The sequence below is a fragment of the Asterias amurensis genome, chromosome 18, assembly GCF_032118995.1.
Source record: "Asterias amurensis chromosome 18, ASM3211899v1".
Lineage (NCBI taxonomy): Eukaryota > Metazoa > Echinodermata > Asteroidea > Forcipulatida > Asteriidae > Asterias > Asterias amurensis.
Window position 1 is genome coordinate 11,280,842 of NC_092665.1, and position 26,191 is coordinate 11,307,032.

Sequence of the window (26,191 nt, forward strand, 5' to 3'; positions counted from 1 at the left end):
AAACTTCTTCTGATAGCGCCCCCTTTCGAATCCTCCTTGTCCAGCCTACATCGTAAAAACATCCGTAAAATTTACGGCACTATACCTGGCAGCTAGGGTGCCAGGTGAAGTGCGGTAAGTTTCCCGGTGGAAGTTTTGTAAACTACCCCTTCAAGGCGTAATTCCAAAACTCCCACTGTGAAGTTAACGGCACTACCTGGCACCCAGGTAGTGCCGTAAATGTTACGGATATTTTTTGTTATTTTCCCATGTATTAATGGTGGACAGAATCTCCGGCGGACCGAATTCCCTGGGACACCCGGACAGGACTGCCCAAAATTGGAAGGCTCCACCCATTTTGATGAAGGTTGAGGTAAAACGTACATATTTTTTATTATTTTAACACAAAGCTTCAGGTAAACCATATAAAATTATGCAAACAACCAAAATGAACACTTACTTCAAAACAATAAAAATGTTTTCATTTTGTTTTATTCCATTGTATATTATATAATTTGCAAAATAAAAGTGGAAGATGTCAAACAAGGTTTGATTTGATGGTGAATGATAAAAAAAAACACCCACAAATTAAGTCTGTATACCACAGAGTTGAATTTTGTCTTTGTACAATTTCCTTATGAAACAAAACAAAACCCGAGACTAGCATGGTTACAACGCTACAGCAGCAGCACTAACAAAAAGTTAATTTTGGCTGGAGCGTGTACACTTTAGTGACAACAGAGGGCTCACATCACGGTTTCAGTCCTGGTTGGAGTAGTCTTTCGCCAAGGCTTCGCAGCTACACAGCTGTCTAAAGCATGGAGGTAGAGCAACGAAGTTCTTGGCGAAATTCTAGTTAGTACGAGTTAGCAATTCCTTTCGCACATCCACAAATAATAGCAACATAAATTTGTTACTAAAATGAAGGCTAAACACATGATTATTTTCATACAAACTCCACACTCAAATTAAAAATCCTGTAAAAAACTAACAAAATTAACATTTGAACCAAACTGTTGCACATTATAATCACTATGTTTTGTGGTGGATTTCACAGAGTTAAGACTAGCGATAGGACACATGACTTAGGACTAGCCGTAAGTTTTTGATAACTCCTTAAAGAGTCCTAGGACTAGTCATAAGTTAGAACTATCTTTGTGAAATCAACCCTGATATCAGACATGTAAAAAACTTGCACCATTTGTCAAAACAATTCCAGAGCCCCTTTTACAAATATTTCCGATACAAATGATACATAACCAAATTTAGATAAGCATATTGTTTAAATTTGACAAAACATGCACCTACGTACAGTTTAATAATAGAAATATTTACACACAGTTAATCTAATAATATAATCAATCCGTTGATACATAATGTTTTACATCTAGGATGGTTTGTCTCTTTAGATGAAAGAATTTCTGTAAAAATGTGTATTTGGAATAAGGTACAACATTGATGGTTATTGATTAATTGACTAAAATATTCCAAAAGTTACCTGTAATTGTAATTACAAATGACCAGCACTGTACTTAGTTGCAAGAAGAGAAGCTTATAATTCACAGAAAATACAAAAAAAAAAATCAAATTCTGGGAAATAATTATGTCAAAATTAGTAAAAAGTAAAACAATAGTTTTATTATGTCCTAGGTTTGACACAAGAGGGAATTGTGGTGAACAAGGACATTAAAATATAAAATGTATCAAGGTGTAAACAAGAATTAAGCAGTGAAAAGTTGTTGATATAATTTTAAACAATTAAAAACAGCTTAATGATCTTTCATACTCCTACTGTCTGACCATTCAATATCAACCACTGTGGTTGTGAATGATTAATAAACTATGCCAGTGTGCAATATGATATCATGTGGTGATTGCATCTGCACAGTACACAGTCAACCCTCTTACTGTCTGACCATTCAATATCATTCACTGTGGTTTTGAATAGCTATGCAATATCATGTAGCGAATGCGTCAACGCAGTACACAGACACACAAAGTTCTGTCCTTTCTGTGTACTTCCGTGCACAGTTATACCACCAGTCACAACCTGTGGGTTAGACAACATAAAGTAACACCAACAGTAGGAGGGTTAATAATGTTCTTTCTTAATACCATTGTTGTACCTTGTATTTGTGGCAACCACAACTTTTTTCTCTCCGAAGTTGAGAAGAAATTGTTTGAAACGGCAAACATTTAGAAAATAAGGTTTGGTCAGTTATATTTTTCCTAATTTTAAAGTTTCCTTGTAATTAACTTCTTGAATTTAAACATTACCATAATATGTCCACCTGAAACAGGTTATGTAATTTAGTAAAAGTAGTAAAAAATAGTCACACAAGATACATGTACACTTTTAATGTAATAAAAACTGGTGGGTTACAGTAAGTAAATACATAGGCAGTACAAAGCCTGCTTTCTCAAGATGTTTAAAACTAATGGTTAAAAAGCGTGCGGCAAAGCAAGTCAGAAAAATAAATGATTTTCTTTAAATTTGACAAGAAAGAGATGGAAACCTCAAGGTTTAAAAAAAAAAAAAAGACATAAATGCTGTTAAATTACAAGATAAAAGTTGTAGTTTAATGGCGGAGGAATGTTTGCCCACATTAACTTTTAATTATCGCCCTCTTTCAATTTTAAGCAAGTAAGTGGACCTCCTTGTAATTAATTATAATAGATCATTTGATTACAATTTTTAGCTGCATCGTTAGTGACAAGACTTGGGCAAGTGCAAGCTACATCTATCAAATCTAAAAACAACACCACCCGTACCCACGGCCATAAAATGGTGTGTTTCTACAAGCAATAGTGTTGAACTAGTGTTGCTACATGAAATTTCCTATTCTATTTAGTGGTCACAATGCATTACGAATTATACTCGAGGAGTCACCCGTTACAATTTGAGGATGAGGCGTCCATGGAAGCAAGTCTATGCCGAATGATGATGATCCTTTTTGGATCGCAAGAATGTTTGGCACACTGGCAGAAAATGGCGGCTACGAGGAATGAATGGCGCTGTTTCGTATTGCGTAAGCACATATTAGCTAAGCACAACCAAATTATGCTTACCAGAATAAGGTTACCAGCTAAAAAACAATGTCGCATGTATAATTTGTGACTGGTATCTTGGTTATTTCGGCTAAACAGAAAACCTTTCAACAATGCTTTTCTGCTGAAGCGGCTCTATGAAATTGAGCCCAGGTGTGTATTCAGTTCGACAGATGCCATGAACCAGGGAAGATGACTGGTAACAGTTGCTTTCCCCAAACAAGGAACTACTTGTAATTCAACTAATGGGCAAAGTTATGTTCACATTGCACAGGGTAATGCATTAGTTATGAACCACTCACTTCCAAGATCCTTTTGTCACATTTTTGAACTGACGAATCCCCCCCAAAGACCCCAGAAGACTAACTTTGAAAGTAACTTTGCAAAAAATTATTTTGTGAAATCTTTCTGAACATTGAAACTGTTTGAATCCCCCCCATCCATCAAAATCCAAAATCTTTTTGTGTTTGATTCTGTTGGGAGCGAGAACTGCCCTAGTAAACCGATCATGCTCCACATGAAATCAGGCATCTACCACCTTAATCAGAATCCCCAAAATTGGGGCTATCGGGTCACCACATGGTGTTGGTTGGATCTTTCTTAAGACTGAAAAGGTATCTAGTAAATCCCTCCAGTGAGAAGAGATATGGTAAGAAGTAAAGCATTTAAAGATACAAAATATGACCTGAAAAAAGAGAGCGATTTGTTTTGGCAGCACTTAATGGACTTATATAAAATCACCCTGATTGTTAGCTCTAGACCTTGAAGGCGGCTTGTTTGGCTTTGAACTCTGCTCTCCTCTTCTTTTTTTCTTCTTCTTCCTGTTTCTTCTCCTCTTGCTCTTGTCTGATCTCATTCTCAAACTTCTTGACTTTCGTCTGCTCGTTGATCTGTATGCATCAAGAAGAAGCAAAATTTCATGTCTTAATAAAAATTAAGGGGGGGCCTAACGATCCTTACTCGCAGCTATTGCGGACGCGGCTACAACTTGTTCAAGAAGCAGGCATGCAAGGGCGCCTTTGGCTGCCAGCCACATCAACCCATTATGACCTGGGAGCACAGCCAAAGATACATGTAGAAAGTGTTTGAATTTTTCCCCAGGGAGGAAAACCGGATGGTTTGGAAAACCCTTGTGGCACAGCAGAGAACCAACGCACAACTCAACTCACATATGGCCCTGGCCGGGAATCGATCCGGGGTCACCCCGGTGAGAGGCGAGCGCTTTACGCAAAAGCCAACCATGCCACCCCCCCCAAAAAAACACCCTAATTGCATCAGGGAGAAACGCTTTTTATAGACCAACTCGTCCGATCCAAGGCAACGTGTTCCTTTAAATGTCATTAGAGACCAAGGCCCAATTTCATGGCTCAGTTTTCTGCCAAATTCTGCACTTACGATCACCATTCTCAGCTTACATGCAAGTGCTGAATTTCTGCGCTAGCTATAAGCGAATGATGTCTAGTAATGTGGAGTACGCACGTGCAAAAGCAAAAATTCCCTGCAAACCTATGAAATACACTTGATGTAAGAGCAGAATTCCCTCCTTCCATTAGTGCAGATTCTTTGCTTACGGTAAAGCAGAGCCGTGAAATTGAACCCATGACATTGCGTCTGTGCTCCATGAAATGGAAATTTACAATTTCCTCACATAGAAATAATGCCCTCTAGCAAGTAGAAAACAACTTGAGAAGCACTTGCCCTTTAAAAAATGAGAGCATCTGGCACACCATTATTACACTCAAGTTCAAAGATTTAAAGGTCAGTTGGTCAAATTCCACAGTCTGCTGCTACATTCACTGAATATTCATAGAGGTCATACACTGATGACACACTAGTGTAAAGGAAGATGATCAGCCGTCGATTTCACAAAAAGTTACGAATCGTCTTATCTCGAGTTAGGATGAGTTAACTCGTCCTAACTTAGGATTAATCTTAAGGTCTGCATGCTACAGTGCAGGGTTGGGACTCGTCCTAAGTCCTAAGATTAGTCTTAAGTTAGGAAGAGTTTTGTGGAATCGACGGCAGCCACCTCAGCAAATCTGTGCATAATTCATTACTACAATGCATAATTCTTGAGTTCAACAGTTGAAAGGTCAGCCAGATAAAAATTGTTGAGGAAGTGGGTAGTATTATCCAGTACTTCCTTGTGATAAGTCATCTTGAGGAAATGGTGGAAGAATGTTTGAGAGCAAGGCTCACTGACAGGAAGGGGAAAGGACAAGGGCAAGAAACTTATTTTTAAGCTGAGTAAGAGTAGATCAGAGTCAGTGTAGGTGAGGAAAAGGAGGGATACAAAATGAGCAGCTGTGCCTTCTGCCAATGCGGAACCATCAACATTATTGGCAAGAATACAAATCCCCACAGGACCATGGACCTACAAGTCTAGTCATTTTTAACACTTGGGCAACTGAGGAAATCCGGAAGTCTAGTGCCTTTTCCCATCGCACATTTATTTTTTTTTTGCTGGGGTTTAAACGTCAGGCCATTAACTAATTTTTAGGTTCTTTGGTTGGTAAGGAGTTTGCAATCAGCTTGTTTTTTGGTTTTTGTTTTTAAAATTGACTAATTTATTATTTAGCTTTACAAGATAAAACCTCAAACAAATTCAGCAAACTTCCTCCGAGGAAGACTCTGCTACGTGTAGGGTTGAAACATGACCAATACCACTTTTGTTGGCCTTGAGCAGTTTGCCACGCCTTGAATTTCATTTTTGAAAGAGCAAGGCCATTTTTCATTTTGCAAGGGGTTCTTCCATTAACACGCATTCACGTATTTTCCCCAAATCCATTCAAACTTGGGGTTTCTGTTTAGTTATGTTGCATTCAATTTCCATTTCATTTCTCTCATTCAGATTTGTTTCTGTCATTCTATCTCATTTGGCATTCAAGACAATACTTGGACCATTCTTGAGTTGAATTTCTACAACCTATTTACACTTGATGAAAATGAATGGTTGACCAGCTGTTGCTGCTAGAATTTATGAAATCGAGAACGAATCTTGCAGCCTGATGAAACTAAATGATCTTATTTGACCAGTGAATGCTAGAATGGTGAAATTGAATTACTCTTCTTGACTGTTGAATGCTGATTCAACAGAACATCCATTTCTAAACAAAATTGAATGAGATTTTTGAATAGATTTTTGTTGAGAAAACCTATATTATCATGAGCCCTGACTGCGTTTTGTGGCAGTACTGGTCAAAATAGAGAGCTGGGATTCAGCAGACGGTAGCCTTGCTCAAGGCAGTCGCATTATTCGCTCCGAAAAGACGCAGCTGTAAACCCACCCGCCGTATACCCTGTGCATGGTGTGTGCGATCACACCGAATGACCCACCCGTATACACACTGTCACATCGCACGAATACTGTTCACACAAGTCATCGCACTCGTACACCACTAACCGCATGCGGAGGCCATCAGGCCGACAGCCTTGTCGGGTCTGTATCTTCCCGTTTTAATGTGTTGTATTGAAAAAATTCCAATAGTGGACGAAATTGGGGGGGCTCTAGGATATGCTAGTATGCAGCTCATGAATATGTATATCGTTCGTCAGACCTATCAGACAACACAGGATGTGAGGCAAATGAATTATTCATTTTGACGTCCAATCACGCACTTCCCTTATCACGACCTTTGGACCCTATCATGCGTCCGTGGTGGTGGTGTGTGAGGTAAACATGTCTCGTCTTTCGCGGGCATTATGGTAATGAGCTGACCATGGGAACTCTTCGCTTATTATAGTAATGAGGTCAGTGGCTTCAACACAGATCCTACAAGGCTGTCGGCCTGACGGCCTCCGCATGCGGATAGTGTACGGGGGCATCATGTCGTGTGATGTTACGCACAGTGAATACGGGTGGGTTTTACGCACAGTGAATACGGGTGGGTTTTTATACAGCGGCGGTCTTTTTTCGGAGTGAATAATTTGACTGCCTTGAGCAAGGCTAAGCAGACGGGGACTAACCTTGGCTTCGAAGAAGTCCTTCGCACCCCCTACACCTTCCTTGTCAACATCTATTTCTGTTAACCTGGCTAACGCACTGAGTCCACTGTCTGTATCCAGCTCACCCGCCGCTGCCTTGCGGAAAATCAGCAAAAACTGCAAAGTAAAAACACTTCAAATTATTTGAAAGTTTGCATGGTTGCGGTTTAGTGAGATGTAAGTAGTTTGTCGTGACACATGTACAGCTGACTCTTGAATAACAAGATCGCTGGAACTAGCCAACTTACCTATTTATAACAGGAACGTTGATTATAAGAGGACAGTAAGACAAAGAAACACAAAGCAGAAATGAGATTCCGAACTTCAGAATGAAGAATGTGGAAGTGTCCTGGCCCGAGGGGTTAAGAGCACTGACTTCAAACTCTGGTGTTTCTGATCAGCAAAGGGTGGGTTCAAATCCCCAGCTGTGACACTTGTGTCCTTAAGCAAGGTACTTAACCACTGCTTTGTTCTTTGGGACAGAAAGCAGTTGGTCCCTTGTATTGTGTAACACATGTAAAGAATCCAGTGCACTTATCGAAAAGAGAAGGGGGTTTGCCCCGGTGCTCCTGGCTGTGTCTGCTGAATGCACCGTAGCACATTGTAAACCCTTAATTGGGTCACAGAATTCATAACTTCAATAACCTATCTTTCTGTAAAAATAAATACACTAAGCGCCTTGAGTTCCTTGTTGTTTGATACGGGCGCTATATAAGACTTTGATATTATTATTATTATAGTTACTCTGTAATGATCTCCTCAACAGTACTCTTTACAATGAAAGCCGACTAACACTTTTCTCAAAATGTAAGTAACTTGAAACAACGACTTGAAGGTTACCTCTCTGTATGATATTCTATTATCGAGATCTTCGTCTACTTCTTTGATCATGTCTTTAAGCGCCCGGTGCGTCTGGGGAGCTCCCAGTGCTTCCATCATTAACTTTAACTCCATCAATTCTATGTAGTGATTGTTGTCGGTGTCATATCTACAGAAAAGAAAAAAAAAGAGAAGTACAAAGAACAAGATTAGACAGGTTTCCCTTATTGTGTGCGTGTGTGTGTGTGTAGCAGTTATCACGTAGCGGACATTGTCATTTCCGCTTACTGCCGTTTCGAGTATTCTACTCACTGTTAAATCTATTTGCACACGTGTGTAGGCATAACCAATGAGTGCAGCATGCAATTTTACCCTTCACCAAACGGGGCCTAAGGACGAGACAGGAATTTAACACTTCCAGAATCTTTTTACAGATATATGCCAACATTATAAAAAGGGCATTCATAAATACATCAGACAGTTTCGCTCTTCCTATTGGTGGAGAGCGCGTCACGTGGGGGTGTTTAAATAGTTGATAATAAGCAGCTGGAGCTCTGTTTATAACCCGTTGTTTTCGGATACTAGTCTTGGTGCAAGACGTTTCTCGTACGGGCGATGCGGGCGCTGTGGTTGAGTTGGCCACGCTGTGTGTGAAAGGAAAACGAGAATGACTTGCACCAAGACTACATGTACGCGCATGAATGGATCAGAAAACTGTCGTCTCAGTCATAACAATTAAATGCAACACACAGACATACAGAGCTCAAGCAAAGAGTTTCATACTTTATTGCACATTTTAAACCAAAAGGCATTTATGAATTGGAATAAAGAGTAGTGGCTCATTCTTAAACTGCAGTTTAAAACATTGCAGGGTCCTGGCCATGCGATAAAGGCACTGCCATGGCCCTGCCGGTTTTTAACGGCAGTTTAAGAACTCTTCGCTACCCTCTCATTCCCTTATTAAAAACCTTGCAGGGTTAAGGCAGTGCAATAAAGGGCAAAGCATTCTTTTAGGTCCTTTATCACACGGCCATGACCCTGCAGGTTTTAAACGATTGTTCAAGGCGCGTCCCACTCTGGTAATAATAAATACCAAACCCTACATGTATTTAAATGAATAATTTTTGTATCTATGGATCCCTCACCTGTGCCTATACACAGCTTCCCTTCCCACTATCCCAACACTCAAATCCCAACTGAGTGATGACTCAGTTTAGAATCCTGCAACTATTTTCATCACACACAATGTGCAGCTACACGTAACGAGCCTCAGGTTAATCTTAAACAAGATGGGTGACCAACACGGAACCTTGTTCTTTCAGTAGTATCTAATTATACCCAATGAGGACTGCCAACACCACATGAAACACACACAGTCCAATCCCCACCGAGTGATGACTCAGTTTGAATCCTGCAACTATTTTCATTTACATCACACACAATGTGCAGCTACACACTGAGCCTACTGTTAAAACCAAGAAGACGAGAGATTAACACAGAAGAACACCGTTCTTTCAGAAGTATCTAATGATACCCAATGAGGACTGCCAACACCACATGAACAACACAAAGTCAAATCCCTGCTGAGTGATGACTCAGTTTAAATCCTGCAACTATTTTCATCGCACACAATGTGCAGCTACACACAACGAGCCTCTGCTAAAACCAAGAAGATGAGAGATCAACACAGAAGAACACCATTCTTTCAATAGCATCTAATGATACCCAATGAGGACTGCCAACACCACATGAAACACAAAGTCCAATCCCTGCTGAGTGATGACTCAGTTTGAATCCCCAATCCCTCGCTGCAATAACCACTAACTGTCATCCTAATTCAGTCACTGAAAAGGCAATTATATCGGCCAATAGGCCTATAGACCTGCCATCTTCAAGTCTGGTTCCTTGTGTACAAACTAAGCATCACAAGGGTTTCTTGTCAAACTGAAAATGAACCTGACCATTTTCACCCGAGCCTCATTTTGGTTTAGTGTACTGTGTTACCTAAACAAAACAAGGTGTACGCATTTGGCTGAAGGTCTTGTTTTCCTTATGAAAGAACATCAAATTGAAAGAAAATCCGGCCTTACATACGTAAATTATAATACCCCAAACTAAGGTACATTGTTCATACTGAACGCTCTTAAATATTCATTAGAGTTTGTCACATTGTAAGACACTGCTCTAGAGTTGCAAAGTTTGTGGGTTCGAATCCCACCCGAGTATTATGCCTATGATTGGGTTTTTTTCCACAGAACTCAGGAAAGTACTGAGTATACAGTGCTAACACACATTGGTGATGTAAATGAGTAAAACCGACATTAATATTCTTTATCCCCGATGCAAATTTTTGCGATGTGGAGTTTAAAAGCTTTACTGCAATGATTTTAAATGAATGACATAAAAAAACATCAAACTTTCATACTGTTATACTTCAACACTTGGTAACAATCAAACTACATTATAAAACAGGTATACTAAAAAGCTGTCAAAATACAAATAAACTACAGTTAAAGGAACACGTTGCCTTGGATCGGACGAGTTGGTCTATAAAAAGCGTTTGTAACCCTTTTTTATAAAATGCATATTGGTTGGAAAGATGTTTTAAAAGTAGAATACAATGATTCACACAAGTTTGCCTCAAAATTGCGTGGTTTTCCTTCTACTGTGTGAACTAACACGGTCAGCCATTTATGGGAGTCAAAAATTTGACTCCCATAAATGGTCGACAGTGGTAGTCGACGAGGTAAAAGGAAAACCGTGCAATTTTGAGGCATGTTTGTGTGGATCATTGTATTCTACTTTTACAACATCTTTCTACCCATATGCATTTTATAAAAAAACAGTATCAAACGCTTTTCAAAGACCAACTCGACCGATCCAAGGCAACGTTTTCCTTTAAGCTCATTAAAATATAATAAAATTGTTTATTTGGTCTAGCACCTCTCTGTCCAAACTGCCCTGTAAGTAGGACAGACAAGACAATGCGTACCAATTAACATTATGTGTATCAGTGACTTGTACAATTAAAAGCCAGTGATGACCACCTGGGTCTTGATTGATGAGTCACTCCTAATCATCAGCTCTTATGGTAGGGGAATCCAACAGTAAAGCAACCTCTCTTTGTCTGTTTGTTGTCTCTTGGTTGTCTAAAGATATGGTTCAGCAAATAGAAGCCGAACAGCTGTCAACTTTCAGCTCATCATGTAGGATGACGTTATCTCTTAGGAATTTTGTGTCAACTTCAATTTTCAATATTTTGAAATTCATTTCAAAGCAACGCTTATTTTTACAATCATCATCAAAAAGAAAACATACAGTACAGTTTTATAAATGTGGAGGCTTGTTCCAAAAAGTGGTGCTTGTTAGGGAACAACAGCTTTTAGATGAATAAACAAATAACCCCTACGAAAAGTAACACAAATAACAGTCTGTTTTTATGTGTAACCCATAGTAAGATGAGATAAAACTAAATGGGGGGGGGGAGGGTTCAGTAAACAAAATACTTTTAAGCAGGTCTGAAACTTGTTGAGGCAGCCTCTTACTCCCTTACTTATGTTAATTTTGCTGGTTTAACTATGGTAGAACAACTGACTAGAGCAGGATGGGAGCCTATGACCTATGAATAAACATACCGACACTCTACCAACTGAGCTACATGTAGGCCTACCTACCCCAGCAATTGGCGGTGTTTCCATTTTGAAATATTTATGGTGCCTCTTTACTTTTCCCTAAAGTGAAATAGGCTGCTTATATGCTGAAGTGGCATAGAAAAACCTATCGATAACAAAAGAAGTTAGAGCGACTAGAGATCTTTATTGCACATTGTTTTAAAGAGATTAATCTAAAGACTTAAAAAATAACTACATGTAGATCCAAGGTTCAATGTCCCTAACCTCAATGGTGATCAAGGGTGAACGGGGTCCTTCAAGTTCCATGGATAATATTGATGGAAGGTTGATGGAAGGGGTTACCATATTGACTAACAGAATTCCCCAGATTCCTCAGGCTTGATTTTCTGGGAATTCGTTAATGATGACAAGCCTAGCAATTATTCATAAAAACTGAAACACTGTTTCACAATGGAATGAGAAAATGGTTCCTACATGTACATTATAGTTTGTGTATACCCTTCTAGTAATCTACTATGTTTCATCCATTCATGCACACTAGTTTAAAGGAAAATTACAAAACTTGTGTTTTGCTAACAAAACAGTTGCTGGCAGTGTAAGCACTTTATGTAATCCACCATATACATAAACTGACAAACAAAACTCCAAACGCGAAGTTAGATTATTAATTTCTCACCAAATATGACATTTCAGACAGAAATATTTCAAGGGATGTTTTCAACTATCATCATCATTAGACCGTGTAAGTTTTATGTAAATCTGTGATCTTCACGTTCCTTTAAATGCGGGTAATGTTGTGCACACTATTAAAGGAACACGTTGCCTTGGATCGGTCGAGTTGGTCTTTGAAAAGCGTTTATTATAATATGCATATGGGTAGAAAGATGCTGTAAAAGTAGAATACAATGATCCACACAAACATGCCTCGAAATTGCACGGTTTTCCTTTTACCTCATCAACTAACACGGTCGGCCATTTATGGGAGTCAAATTTTTGACTCCCATAAATGGCCGACCGTGTTAGTTCGCACAGTAAAAGGAAAACCATGCAATTTCGAGGCAAACTTGTGTGGATCATTGTATTCTACTTTTAAATTATCTCTCCAACCATATGCATTTTATAACAAACGGTTACAAACGTTTTTTTTTATAGACCAACTCGTCCGATCCAAGGCAATGTGTTCCTTTAACCAGTTGCATTTTGTAAAGGGCACCCCTGTACAATGCGCATCAACCATTTCCGCCATTTTGGGAGTCAATTCAATTGTATATATTTTGACTCCTAAAATGGCCGACAGGATTTATAGTGCATGACTTCCTTCCTCCATGGTGTACATGTAAATTTGCTGCATGTCAGGGCCCAATTTCATAAACCCTGTAAGCATACAAACTAAGCAAAGACAAATCTTGCTGAACAGAAACTGGTACCACCAGCCAAAATTTCTGAAAGTTTACTTTGATTGCAACTGGTGCCCCACTCATTTTCTTCTTACCAACAACATTTTATAAGCTAAGCAGTAATGTTCTGCTTACCAGCTTTATGAAATTGGGACAGGTAATATCATGGAGCAATGCTCCATGGTAATATGTAGTGAATCCTAAAACATGCACTTGCTGTAAGATTAGTAACTTCCAAAAGGACCAGACAATAGTTTCAGTATGGTTTCGGGATGCTGATGCTGATACAACCCTTTATCTTATCATTATCACTGGAGTGCTATCCAATATGTCAACACCCTTCGTGGGCCTATCAACAGTGTCATACAAACAGACTGTACTGATAAGGGATATCCTGGTGCTTGGTCCAATCTTGGTGGTTGGTATACACATTGAGCAATCGATGGACAATCATGGTTGGCAATGTGTACATAATAGTAACCATCAAAACCACAAGGTGTTTGCCAAAGGTACACAAGCCTCTGGCATTCTTTTAATTCAAGGCTTCAAGGGAATGTAACGTTCACTGTACCTACATGTACCAGTAGTCAAGGATGCTCGGATTAAAACTATAGAGCAACAGAACATGGGAACAATCATTACAAAGGGAAGAATGCGAGATCAAATTTGATCAATGTTGTTCATTGGGTTTCATTTAAGTTAAATTATGTTTCTTCATTTTCTATTTTCAAATGTTTTCATTTTGTGTAGGCGCCTTGATCAGTTTTCTGGAGAAGTGCGCATTACAAATCCATATTATTATTATTTAGACTTTAGACTGAACATGTTTTGCACATTGAATGCAAAACTGAATAGCAAATCATGACTTTTGAGTACATTCTGTTCGAGCATTTTCCTCTCCTATAAGGTTAATCTACCAACAAGGTCATTCCAGCTTTTCAATAGGCCCTACGTTTTGCTGTTTATTGTAAACTCTAAACTAGACGGAAACATTAACTTCCTGGTAGGAACAGTTCTGAATAAAATAAGCTCATTGTTCCAAACAGGAAGTTGAATGTAATATAAACTGGGATGGGATGCTTTCTGTAGATCCTGCCTGGTGCCAGATGTTGATCAACACACTAGAGGAAGAAAAATACAACTACAACAATCCAAAAATGGGGAATACAATCATGAACAAACAAAAAACATCCATTCTCTGATGGGTTTCTCTGAATGGTCCAAGGACAAGTTTTCATGTGTTGTCAGTTTAAATGGAATAATACAGACAATACCAGCAATAACACTAGTGTAGGACCTACATGTATTAATAAGATGTACAGCAACTCCACAAATAATTGCCAGTACGTCTGTTTAGTATTAATCAGGTTTGAAACGAATAAATAAATTTAAAAAGAGTTTGAAATACCTTCTTTTGCCCAACAAGGCATAGAACTCTAATCATGTAGACAAGTTACATGTAGGTCACATTTAAACCCAAACAACTGTCCAAGTGTGTGTGTTTCATGCTGTATCTGAGTTGGTACAATTTAAAAAATAGATGCTGAATCTGATGGTCTATTGTGTCACTCATTTTTGCATTAATTTTTTCTATTTTGGCAATAAAAAGGAGCCACTTGATCCAGCACTCAACTCACACCCATAAATCATGTTTTTAAAATAATAATTGTAATTAATTTAAAATCTGCACACAGACTGTACATTTGGGAAACCATGCACAGAGACCTACCTCCTGAATGATTTAATTTAATCAATCTAATATTAAACTGATATACATTGTGGTTTAATTTGAAGAATATGACATTATTAAAAAAAAAAATTATCCCAGGTTATTTTATTTGACTCCTTGAATATCAAAATAATTGGAAGCTTAAAGTTAAATTTACAAACAATTTATTAACCGTCCATGCCGGGTTTAAACTTGACCACCTCCTTAATTCTCCATCAATATTTAGTTACCTTGCTACTAGTAATAGTCATTTTTAAATAAGGGAATAAAAGGGTAGCGACGAGTTCTTCAACGTACGTTTAAAGCCGGCAGGGTCGGCGGCCGTGTGATAAAGGCCCGAGCCGAAGACGAGGGTATTTATCGCACGGCAACGACCCTGCAAGGTTTTAAACGGATGTTGAAGAACGAGTCACTACTCTTTTATTCCCATTCATAAATGCCCTTTTGTTAAAAAACGTAAACAAATACAGTTATAGACACTCAATTGAAAATTCGAGGTTTGAAAAACAAAATTCCAAAACTCTGCTTAGATCACGCGCTGATAGCTATGATTTGCGCATTCCGCGTGATAATCTTGCGCGCCCGATATGTGGAAGCCAGCTCAGTGTGCATAAACAGAGCTCCAGTGTGCATAATTAACAAAAGGTTTATGCACACCCATGTGTGTGACGCGCTCTTCACCAATAGGAGTAGAGAAACTGTCTGGGGTATTTATGAATTCTTAATTAAAAGGTCCAAGTAATTTGAAGGTCAATGTCAACGTATGTACGTGTAAGAACGTGGTTCGCAAAATGAGCTGCAGGTAGGTACACAGCCCCACTTTTTGAGGTTGTCATGTTCAAAGTTGGGGTGTAGAACGATTCAGAAAGAGAGTTGTTGGCCACAAAAATTGTGAAGAGGATTTGTTTTATTGGAAATAAAGTCCAATATTCATCACAAAGACGTGTGTGAGTTGCATTTAAGCAAGTGACCAGTTAAACAATTGGGATTCTTTCCTTATTTACTACCTCCAGCTTCGGCTTGATTTTATTGATCTAAAAAAGAAAAACAAGAGGTTGTTCGTTACTTACTTCTTAAACATCTTTTCATATTGCTTGATTTCTTTCCGGCTAAACTCTTTGAACTCTGTGTACGGGTTGAAAACTAGCGTCCTTTTATTTACTTCGACCTCTTCACCTTCATTTAATGCTTCCCTTCTCGCCAACTTGCCGGCTAACTCACTATCCGCCATGGTGAATCTTTAGGTGAAATTTAAGGCTAGAATTAGGGTCCAAATTTAGGCAGCTCCTCAGCTAGTTTTGTACACACAGACGCGGCGGCCGAAGAAGGAAATGAAATTTTATTCCGTGTAAGATATTCACTGGTGTCGGCCACACAGTCTATTGACAATTTTGTAAGATGACGGATACCAGTCACTGAAAGATCAAAGGTTAAAAGACGATAAAGACATTGATAATAATGTAGTAACTTTTGGAATAACCGATTTATATAGTGGGTAAAATTTAGTGAAACGTTTTCTCGCTAAAATACCATTTTACCAACAAAGCTACGCTTTCTCATAAGTTGATAGTGGCAACATGTAGCTTTTAGACAAGTTTTGACTATGAAAACATTGAAGCAGACTCAAGCTGCTAATTTGTTATAGAAACTAAATTTGCAATTGTAAAATTCCACCTCCGTAGTTATGAAACGTCCGCATAATCACTTCTTTTCTGTTCAGAAGCCAATTAAAAATAATCGGATTTTGCCTGAAAGAAAAAAGTACAGAGCCGCTTTTTCCAATCTGAATGTTTATTAATTTCAGTGTTTGAGTGGGCACTTTTAGTTTAGAAATCAAGGAAATAAAATAAATTATGTCGAATTTGAATCTAATTTTCCATGTGCCGTGGTATACGTACACCCACCCACCGTAAAAAGGGAGGTAGGCATGCCTACCCGTATCGTACGGTGGCCCACAACTGTCACGGCAAAACAAAAAGCGCCACGGCAAAACAAAAAAGCGCCACGGCAAAACAAAGGATAGGTTATAATAATGTTCAGCACGCGCAGTGTGTAGTTGATCTTTAGGCCCACGTAATGTGTACACACGTTCAGGTCCCACATTCACCAGGCTTCAAGGCACATGTAGCATACGCATAATTATGGGTACCGGTCAACTCGGTCCCATGCCAACTCGGTCCAAGTCAACTCGGTCCCAAGTCAACTCGGTCCCAGGTCAACTCGGTCCCAAGTCAACTCGGTCCCAAGTCAACTCGGTCCCAAGTCAACTCGGTCCTTCGACCAACCTTCATGTTTTTAAAATTACTTTATTGTACTGTTTCGTGTAAGTTAACTTGATAATATTATTATGTTCGTGTAAGTTTAAACAAAAAGCGCCACGGCAAAACAAAAAGCGCCACGGCAAAACAAAAAAGCTTACGTGTAAGTTAACTGGAAAGTTTTGTTTATTATTATTTTTAACCAAACATTAATTTTCTCATGTTTTGAAGGAACACGTTGCCCTGGATCGGTCGAGTTGGTCTTTGAAAGGCGTTTTTAACCGTTTGTTATAAAATGCATATGATTAGAGAGATATTTCAAAAGTAGAATACAATGATCCACACAAGTATCACTCAAAATTGCGTGGTTCTCCTTTTACCTCGTTGACTAACACGGTCGGCCATTTATGGGAGTCAAGTTTTTGACTCCCATAATTAGCCGGCCGTGTTAGTTCAATACGTAAAAGGAAAACCGTGCAATTTCGAGTAATACCTGTGAGTGGATCATTGTATTCTACTTTTAAAACATCTTTCTAACCATATTAATTTTATAACAAACGGTTACAAACGCTTTTCAAAGGCCAACTCGTCCGATCCAAGGCAACGTGTTCCTTTAATTCTCAGAAATCGTACTTTTTATTATTTGTTGTATGTGTTTTTGAGAAAATTTGTTGACAAAATAAACATACACTGAAAGAAATCAAAGATGATTCGATTGCTATAAAGAGAGGTTGCGTGACCCCGCAAAAAGTTCGTTGTGCGCGCCGTCGGCCATGTTGAGTACTATTTCTGTTGGTAACGCGTCGTCTGCTCGCAACAGCAAACGCACGTTTGTAACCGAGAAAGTTGGTTTTTCTCCGATAGACAAAATATTTGGTTTTTCTTTCAGTATTTTACTTGGTAATACAATGAATTACATCAAGCACATAATATTAACTCTGGATAATGCAAGTCAACGCCGGTCGATACTGTGAGAAAAATACTAACGAATTCATTCGTTAAAACAATTCCAATTGGTAAAACACTAAAGATCCCGCATATGAATTCAAACCTGCCGACTGCTCTCCAAACATTGAACTTTTCTCAGCAGTGTCGTATAGGCAGATATTATCAAAATTAATACTCTGAGCGCATTTAAGTCCATTGATGCACTGTACAACCACGTTGGTAGATGTTAGTTTCCAAACGCCAGGAGTCGATCGCTACTCGAAAGGATCCGATGTAATAGTAGGCCAGCCAAAGTGTAAAATTACACTTTGGACGGCATAGTTTGTTAATGGCTGGCATCCATGCTAGATGTATGGATCATTGGCTCGGGAAGACGATTAGGGTGGATGCCCAGCTTGATTTTGAATTTTAAGGTCATTTTGGGGTAAAAAGGTCAAAATAGGTAAAAAATCAATATTTTCAAAATTTGTGTCAAATTTGTTCACATTTGATAGATCTATCCATAAAATGTATTTTTAACTTTATGTTGATACTACAAACCTATGTAATTAACGTATAAACTTTGACCTTGTGCACAAATGTATAGCAAAACGAAGTGTAAAAGTGTGATTATCTTGAAAAGGGTACATTTTGAGTACACCAATTGTTTTTGCACTCCCCATCCAAATTGGTGCATATATTGGTTTCAAACAACTTTTTTTGAAAGGTAAATATACCCAGGCAGTTTTTGAGAAAAAAAAAATAATTCAAATACCACCTTCATGTGGGGTCTTAACGACTCATTTTTAGGTCAAAATTTCAAATTAGGCAAAAAATTTGCATTTTTGAAATTTTCACAAAATTTGAACCCAAGTGATAGATCTACCCATAAAAAGTATTTGTAAGTTAATGTTGAAATGTCAAACGTATGTAATTGACGAATAAACTTTGACCTTGTACACAAACGTATAGCAAAGCAAAACGTAAAAGTGTGATTATCTTGAAAAGTGTACATTTTTAGTATACCAGCTTTTTACGCACCCAATGGTGCATTTATATGTTTCAAACAATGTTTTTTAAAGGTTAATGTACCCAGGCAGTCTTTCGAAAAAAACAAATCTCAAATACCACCTTCGTGTAAGGTCATATTGAGGTCAAAAAGTGCCAAAAATGTCAAAATTTAATGTATTTTTATTTTTTCGCCAACTTTTACCCCAGGCGGCAGATGTATCCATATGCCGTGGTTTTTTTTTCTAGAGCACTTTTTAAAGTTTGGCTGGTCTACTATAATCGGTAGTCGTCAAACGGGGCAGCAGTACATAGAGTCACTACCATTCCTTGAGCTTTTTCTCCCTAAGATTTGTTTGTGTATTTTTGTATGGTAGCTACACCGATGTTTTGGAGTTTCGCTCTTAAGTTCAGACATTTGTTTTATTTATTTTTATTCACAACCATTAATATACAAAGGGGTCATGTATTGCTGATTTTTAAAGTATATTTCCAGATTTTTTAAATAAACAACAAAGCAATGTGTAGCCACAGAATACAAACTCTTCATCAACTAAAAGATGATTTGTAAAAAACAGTTTATCAACACGTTATTGTTCAAACGAAACCAATCAAAGACTGCCAGTACCTAAACAAAGCATTCATGTAGCATTACTGATTTTATCATAATTTTATGAAGCTCCATTATATTTATTTCAGATTTTTGAAAATTAAAGACCACGCGAGTCCTGTCGCAGCATAGGCTACTGTTCGTGTGTATTCAACACCGATGTGCGCACAGTTTACGATTTCATCAACGCCACGGGTCGATTTGTAAAACGGTTTATCAACATGTTATCATTTAAACGAAGTCAATCCAAGACTGCCATTACCTATACAAAGCATTCATGTAGCATTACTGATTTTATCATACATTTATAAAGCTCCGTTATATTTATTTCAGATTTTTGAAAATTACACACCACGAGTCCCTTTGCAGCATACTTTGTATGTGTACTACACTGCTGTGCGCACAGTTTAAGATTTCATCAACGCCACGGGTCGATTTGTAAAACGGTTTATCAATGCGGTATCATTCAAATGAAGCCAATCAAAGACTGTCATTCCCTATAAAAAGCATTCATGTAGCATTACTGATTTTATCATAAATTTATAAAGCTCCGTTATATTTATTTCAGATTTTTGAAAATTACACAGCAGTGATGTACACCATAAAGTATGCTGCAAAGGGACGCGTGGTGTGTAATTTTCAAAAATCTTAAATAAATATAATGGAACTTAATAAAAATATGATAAAATCAGGAATGCTACATGAATCTTTTGTTTAGGGAATGGCAGTCTTTGATTGGTTTAATTTGAATGATACCATATAGATACACAGTTTTACAAATCGACCCGTGGCGTTGATGAAATTGTAAACTGTACGCACAGCAGTGTAGTACACACGCACAGTATGCTGCAAATGGACTCGTGGAATGTAATTTTCATAAATCTGAAACAAATATAATGGAGAATTTTAAAATTATGATAAAATCAGTAATGCTACATGAATGTTTTGTTTAGGTAATGACAGTCTTTGATTGGTCTAATTTGAATTATACCGTATTGATAAACCGATTTACATATCGACCCGTGGCGTTGATGAAATCTTAAACTGTACGCACAGCGGTGTAATACACGCGCACAGTATGCTGCAAAGGGACTCGTGGTGTGTAATTTTCAGAAATCTGAAATAAATATAACGGAGCTTTATAAAATAATAATAAAACCAGTAAGGCTACATGAATGCTTTGTTTAGGTAATGACAGTCTTTGATTGGTCTAATTTGAATGATAACGTATTGATAAACCGTTTTACAAATCGACCCGTGGCGTTGATGAAATCTTAAACTGTGCGAACAGCAGCGATGTACACAGATAAACTAGGCTGCAAAGGGACTCGCGGTGTGTACTTTTCAAAAATATGAAATAAATAGAACGGAGCTTTATAAAATAATAATAAAATCAGTAAGGCTACATGAATGCTTTGTTTAGGTAATGACAGTCTTTGATTGGTCTAATTTGAATGATAACGTATTGATAAACCGTTTTACAAATCGACCCGTGGCGTTGATGAAATCTTAAACTGTGCGCACAGCGGTGAACGTTGTTTACACACGCACAGTAGCCTATGCTGCAAAGGGACTCGCGTGGTCTTTAATTTTTTAAAATCTCAAATAAATACAATGGAGCTTTATCAAACTATGATAAAATGAATTCTTAAACTGTACGCACGGCAAAGTGACTTGCCACAGTATATGAAGCAATTTAGGGGGACTCTCGGTCTTAATTATTAAAATCAGCAGAACTAGATGAATCTCTTGTGTACTGAAAGGGAATGGACCAGTCTTTGATTGGCCTTAACTTAATTGATAACGTACGTTTGTGTTGAGAAGTTTTGCAACGTGGAGAGTGATACGTATGTACCCCTGCAGTGGGTCCCATCCACTCGCAACACGAGAAATGCTGCACGGACTTGGTCAAGTCTAAAAACGTTCTTAACAGTGTGGTTATTTCGGATCCTTTTCACGTGTAACGATCGACTCCTGGCGTTTTACCATACTCAAAGGGGGGTGATTCACGTTGACAAAATGCATTGGCATAGATTTGATTTATTTGTAGATGGTTTATTCACAATACAGCAAAAATATTCTCGGTCAGAGGCCGAAAACTATTTTGTACATGTCATGTACACATTTAAAAACTTCAATACACAAAAGACAAGATTGAAGAAAGCAAAGGTGTCTCAAGCAAGTCAAAATTAAATTTAAGAGAGTGATATTAGAGAGAAAACAACGATAAAGGCAGTGGACACTACTGGTAATTACTCAAAATAATTATGACCATAAAACCTTACTTGGTAATGGGGAGCTATTGATATAAAACATTGTGAGAAACGGCTCCCTCTGAAGTAACGTAATTTTCGAGAAGTAATTTTTCAAGAATTTGATTTCGAGAACTCAGATTTAGAATTTGAGGTCTCGAAATCAAGCATCTGAAAGCACACGACTTTGTGTGTTTTGTTTCTTTATTGCTACCTTGCAACTTCGACGACCAATTGAGCGCAACTTTCACAGGTTTGTTATTTTCTGCATAAAAATATGTTGAGATAGGTTGAGATACACCAAGTGAGAAGATTGGTCTTTGACAATTACCAATAGTGTCCAGTGTCTTGAACAAAAAATATTTGGGACTGGAATGGAAGTTCAAAACTCAAGTGTCATCTCAAAAGACCGTCTACAAAAATTTAAGTCAACAAAAACAAGCAAAACATTGGGGCAGCTGAGTGCTAAGCTTTGTTTCTACTAATCCTACCTCCATGCTTTGAGATAAAGTATAATTTTAATGTTCCCCTTCTTTCATTTTTATTCAAAATGTCAGAAACCAGAGGGCTGGGTTGTCTAAGAAAATTGTTTCATTATAAATGTTTCCTTCAAATTCATATTATTTTTTTATCTGTTGAAACGTGGACGATCTGTTTGTCCTGTGTTTTGGCAACTTCTTCTTTGTCGTCAGCGCCTTTTGTTTTGCCGTGGCGCTTTTGTTTTTCCGTGGCGCTTTTTGTTTTTCCGTGGCGCTTTTTGTTTTGCCGTGACAGTTGTGGGCCACCGTAGTATCGCCTCCCTGTGCTACATCGCTAAACGTGAAAATACTGTGAAAGGTTCTGCTGTATTACACTGTATTATAGGCACAGACTTGGCGTATCCAGTTATATGGTCCTTATTTTTTATTTTATGGATCTTAAAATAAAACCGCCATATTTCTTAGAAAAGATTTTTATACAAAACGAGTCAGAGAAATTCCATCGTCTCATATCAAACTCGATGTCATACTTCTTGCCGGCGGGCGCATTGACCTCAGCAATAATAAATAAGGGATGTTTGATTTTCAGAATTTTGACTAATACTTGAGTTTGTACTAGTATTTATCATAATGATTCAAATTAATTACTAGCTCAATTTTATTACAGGCCGCCCTTTTTTGTGTGATTAGCTGTGTTTGAGTTTATGTATTGTTGTATAATAGCTTACCCGGTACGGTAGGCTCCAAGTTCCAGTTCCAGTTCGGTACATGTCTAGAGCACGGCCGAATAAAAATAAACAAAAACACAAAAGAAGACCAACCAGAAGTAGCAATGTATCAAAATCTGGTTTTGAGAGGTTTTCGTTTATGTTTATTATAAGTATTGTTTTTGGACGTTAATTGATCGATATGACTTTTTCCGTTATGGGTGTATGGGGCGCCGTCTGTCAATTAATTGTTTGGCACTTTTAAGGCATGTTTTTACCATGGTTTATAGCAATTAGATGTAAACCATAGAAAGTGTTGCCAAATCCTTTTTATGGTTTACATACCAGTAGTATTTGATGTGTGTAAGTTTATGGTTTACAAACCATGAACATGCAACAAACATTTGTAAATCATGGTTCATATATGGGGCGCCGTCTGTCAATTAATTGTTTGGCACTTTTAAGGCATGTTTTTACCATGGTTTATAGCAATTAGATGTAAACCATAGAAAGTGTTGCCAAATCCTTTTTATGGTTTACACACCAGCAGTATTTTTTTGGTGTAAGTTTATGGTTTACAAACCATGAACATGCAACAAACATTTGTAAATCATGGTTCATAAACCATGGAAACTTTACGCATCTTTAAAACATGGTTTATAAACCAGAAAAATGAAGCATCAAATTCATGGTGTACAAATCATGGTTTATAAACCATGAAAATTGGGTCATCTTAAAAACATGGTTTATAAACCATAAAAATTGAAGCATGAAAATCATGGTTTATAAACAATAAAAATATGAGCACGAAAATCATGGTTTAAAAATTATGGTTTATAAACCATAAAAATTGAGGCATATAAAAAACATGGTTTATAAACCATGAAAATTGAAACATGAAAATCATGGTTTACAAATCATGGTTTATAAACCATGAAAATCGTAGCATGAAAAACGTGGTTTACAAATCATGGTTTATACACCATGAAAGTTGAGGCATCTTGAAAACATGGTGTTTATAAACCATGAAAATTGAAACGTGAAACTCATGGTTTATAAACCATGAAATCGGAGGCATTAAAAAAACATGGTATGTAAACCATGAAAACTGAAGCATCAAATTCATGGTTTATAAACCATGAAAATTGAGGCATCAAATATGGTTTACAAATCATGGTTTATAAACCATAAAAATATGTGCACTCACAAATTTTGGTTTACAAACCATAAAAAACCGCTAAACAATAAATTGACAAACGGCACGTAAACGTGCCGTTTGTCAATTAATTCAACCTCCTTCCCATTGAGCGATAGTCGCGCAATCGCCCGCCGTGTACACGTCTCGCCCGGTACGTGGGGGTGTGTGTACGGCTGCCCACTGCTGACTGTTGTATGAGGCTCGTGAATAACGCCAGAGACCGGGCTCCAAAAATATTGTAAAACATGCGTGTAGTTTGACCTCTGACCTCTGTCATTTCCAGTATAGATATCATTGATCTCCATTATACTGACTGGATAGGACATTGCGCTATAGACCTTTTCGCAAATACTGGGGCGCGCGCGTAAAGCTTGGAATTAGGTGCATTGTGGTCTAGCTGATTACAAATTTGATTCATATATATCCCACAATGCACCTCATTCAACAGTCTGCGCTTGCGCATTGGTATTTGCGATAAGGTCTATGCTGCGTGCATAAACACGCGGCCCAACAATGGCGGCGCAATTCCTTCAAACGGGTAAATTAATGTGCACTTGGTCGGGTTTGAGTCTGTCAGTTGAAGTTGTAAATTGAGAATAGAAATGGGGGGACAACATGACGATCGATAGTTTTAAGTATGAAAAAGTTTCTGACTGAAATGCAATAAAGCAAACTAACTATTATTTGTTTCTATCAAATGCCCTATTAGTATTATGATAATGATATTTAAATTTCTAAACAAACACTCGGCCGAGAAACTGTACTGGGATTCAGGTACATGTTTTTTTTTTATTCTTTCAGTTCATTGAGAAAATGGCAATAATATGAAAGATAGTTTAAATTCCCGGCTTATATTTGTAACGTTAGATATAATATTAATAACATGAATCGCTAAAAAAATGCAAAGGCCTACCTACTTATGGAAAGACAATCCCTTTGCCGACTCAGTTTTCCCTCCTCCAGTGATTGACAGCCGCGCACGACTTCACCATCAGCATTTTTAGTTTGTTTGATCCGATTCCAATTGTATTAATCCCCAAATGACAATTAAAAGGACGAAAACTTCTCTCTGTTTGCAGCAACTCCGTTTAAAAATGTACAACGCATTTCGTGTGACGAACGGTCTTCACCCGTTTGAAAAAATACGCGCGCGGCCTGCGTTTGGACGCGATGTCCTATCCAGTCAGTATAATGGAGATCAATGATAGATATGCAGTCAAATTCCATTGCGGACTTGAGAGCAGTGACTATTTGGGCATCTATGCACGTCACTGTACCGGGCGAGACGTGTACACGGCGGGCGATTGCGCGACTATCGCTCAATGGGAAGGAGGTTGAATTAATTGACAAACGGCACGTTTACGTGCCGTTTGTCAATTTATTGTTTAGCGGTTTTTTATGGTTTGTAAACCAAGATTTGTGAGTGCACATATTTTTATGGTTTATAAACCATGATTTGTAAACCATATTTGATGCCTCAATTTTCATGGTTTATAAACCATGAATTTGATGCTTCAGTTTTCATGGTTTACATACCATGTTTTTATAATGCCTCCGATTTCATGGTTTATAAACCATGAGTTTCACGTTTCAATTTTCATGGTTTATAAACCATGTTTTCAAGATGCCTCAACTTTCATGGTGTATAAACCATGATTTGTAAACCACGTTTTTCATGCTACGATTTTCATGGTTTATAAACCATGATTTGTAAACCATGATTTTCATGTTTCAATTTTCATGGTTTATAAACCATGTTTTTTATATGCCTCAATTTTTATGGTTTATAAACCATAATTTTTAAACCATGATTTTCGTGCGCCTATTTTTATGGTTTATAAACCATGATTTTCATGCTTCAATTTTTATGGTTTATAAACCATGTTTTTAAGATGACCCAATTTTCATGGTTTATAAACCATGATTTGTACACCATGAATTTGATGCTTCATTTTTCTGGTTTATAAACCATGTTTTAAAGATGCGTAAAGTTTCCATAGTTTATGAACCATGATTTACAAATGTTTGTTGCATGTTCATGGTTTGTAAACCATAAACTTACACCAAAAAAATACTGCTGGTGTGTAAACCATAAAAAGGATTTGGCAACACTTTCTATGGTATAAACCATGGTAAAAACATGCCTTAAAAGTGCCAAACAATT

General features: G+C 37.7%; 1 protein-coding gene across 1 annotated transcript; it reads right to left on the minus strand.

Annotated features, from left to right (window-relative positions):
• Positions 1-453: 453 nt before the first annotated feature.
• Positions 454-15,957, minus strand: LOC139950391 (EF-hand domain-containing protein D2-like). Its single transcript, XM_071949030.1, has 4 exons — positions 15,659-15,957; positions 7,852-7,999; positions 6,994-7,128; positions 454-3,917 (listed from the first exon to the last, which is right to left on the minus strand). The coding sequence occupies exons 1-4, from the start codon at positions 15,817-15,819 to the stop codon at positions 3,783-3,785; spliced, it is 579 nt and encodes a 192-aa protein (XP_071805131.1). The 5' UTR covers positions 15,820-15,957; the 3' UTR covers positions 454-3,782.
• Positions 15,958-26,191: the final 10,234 nt, after the last annotated feature.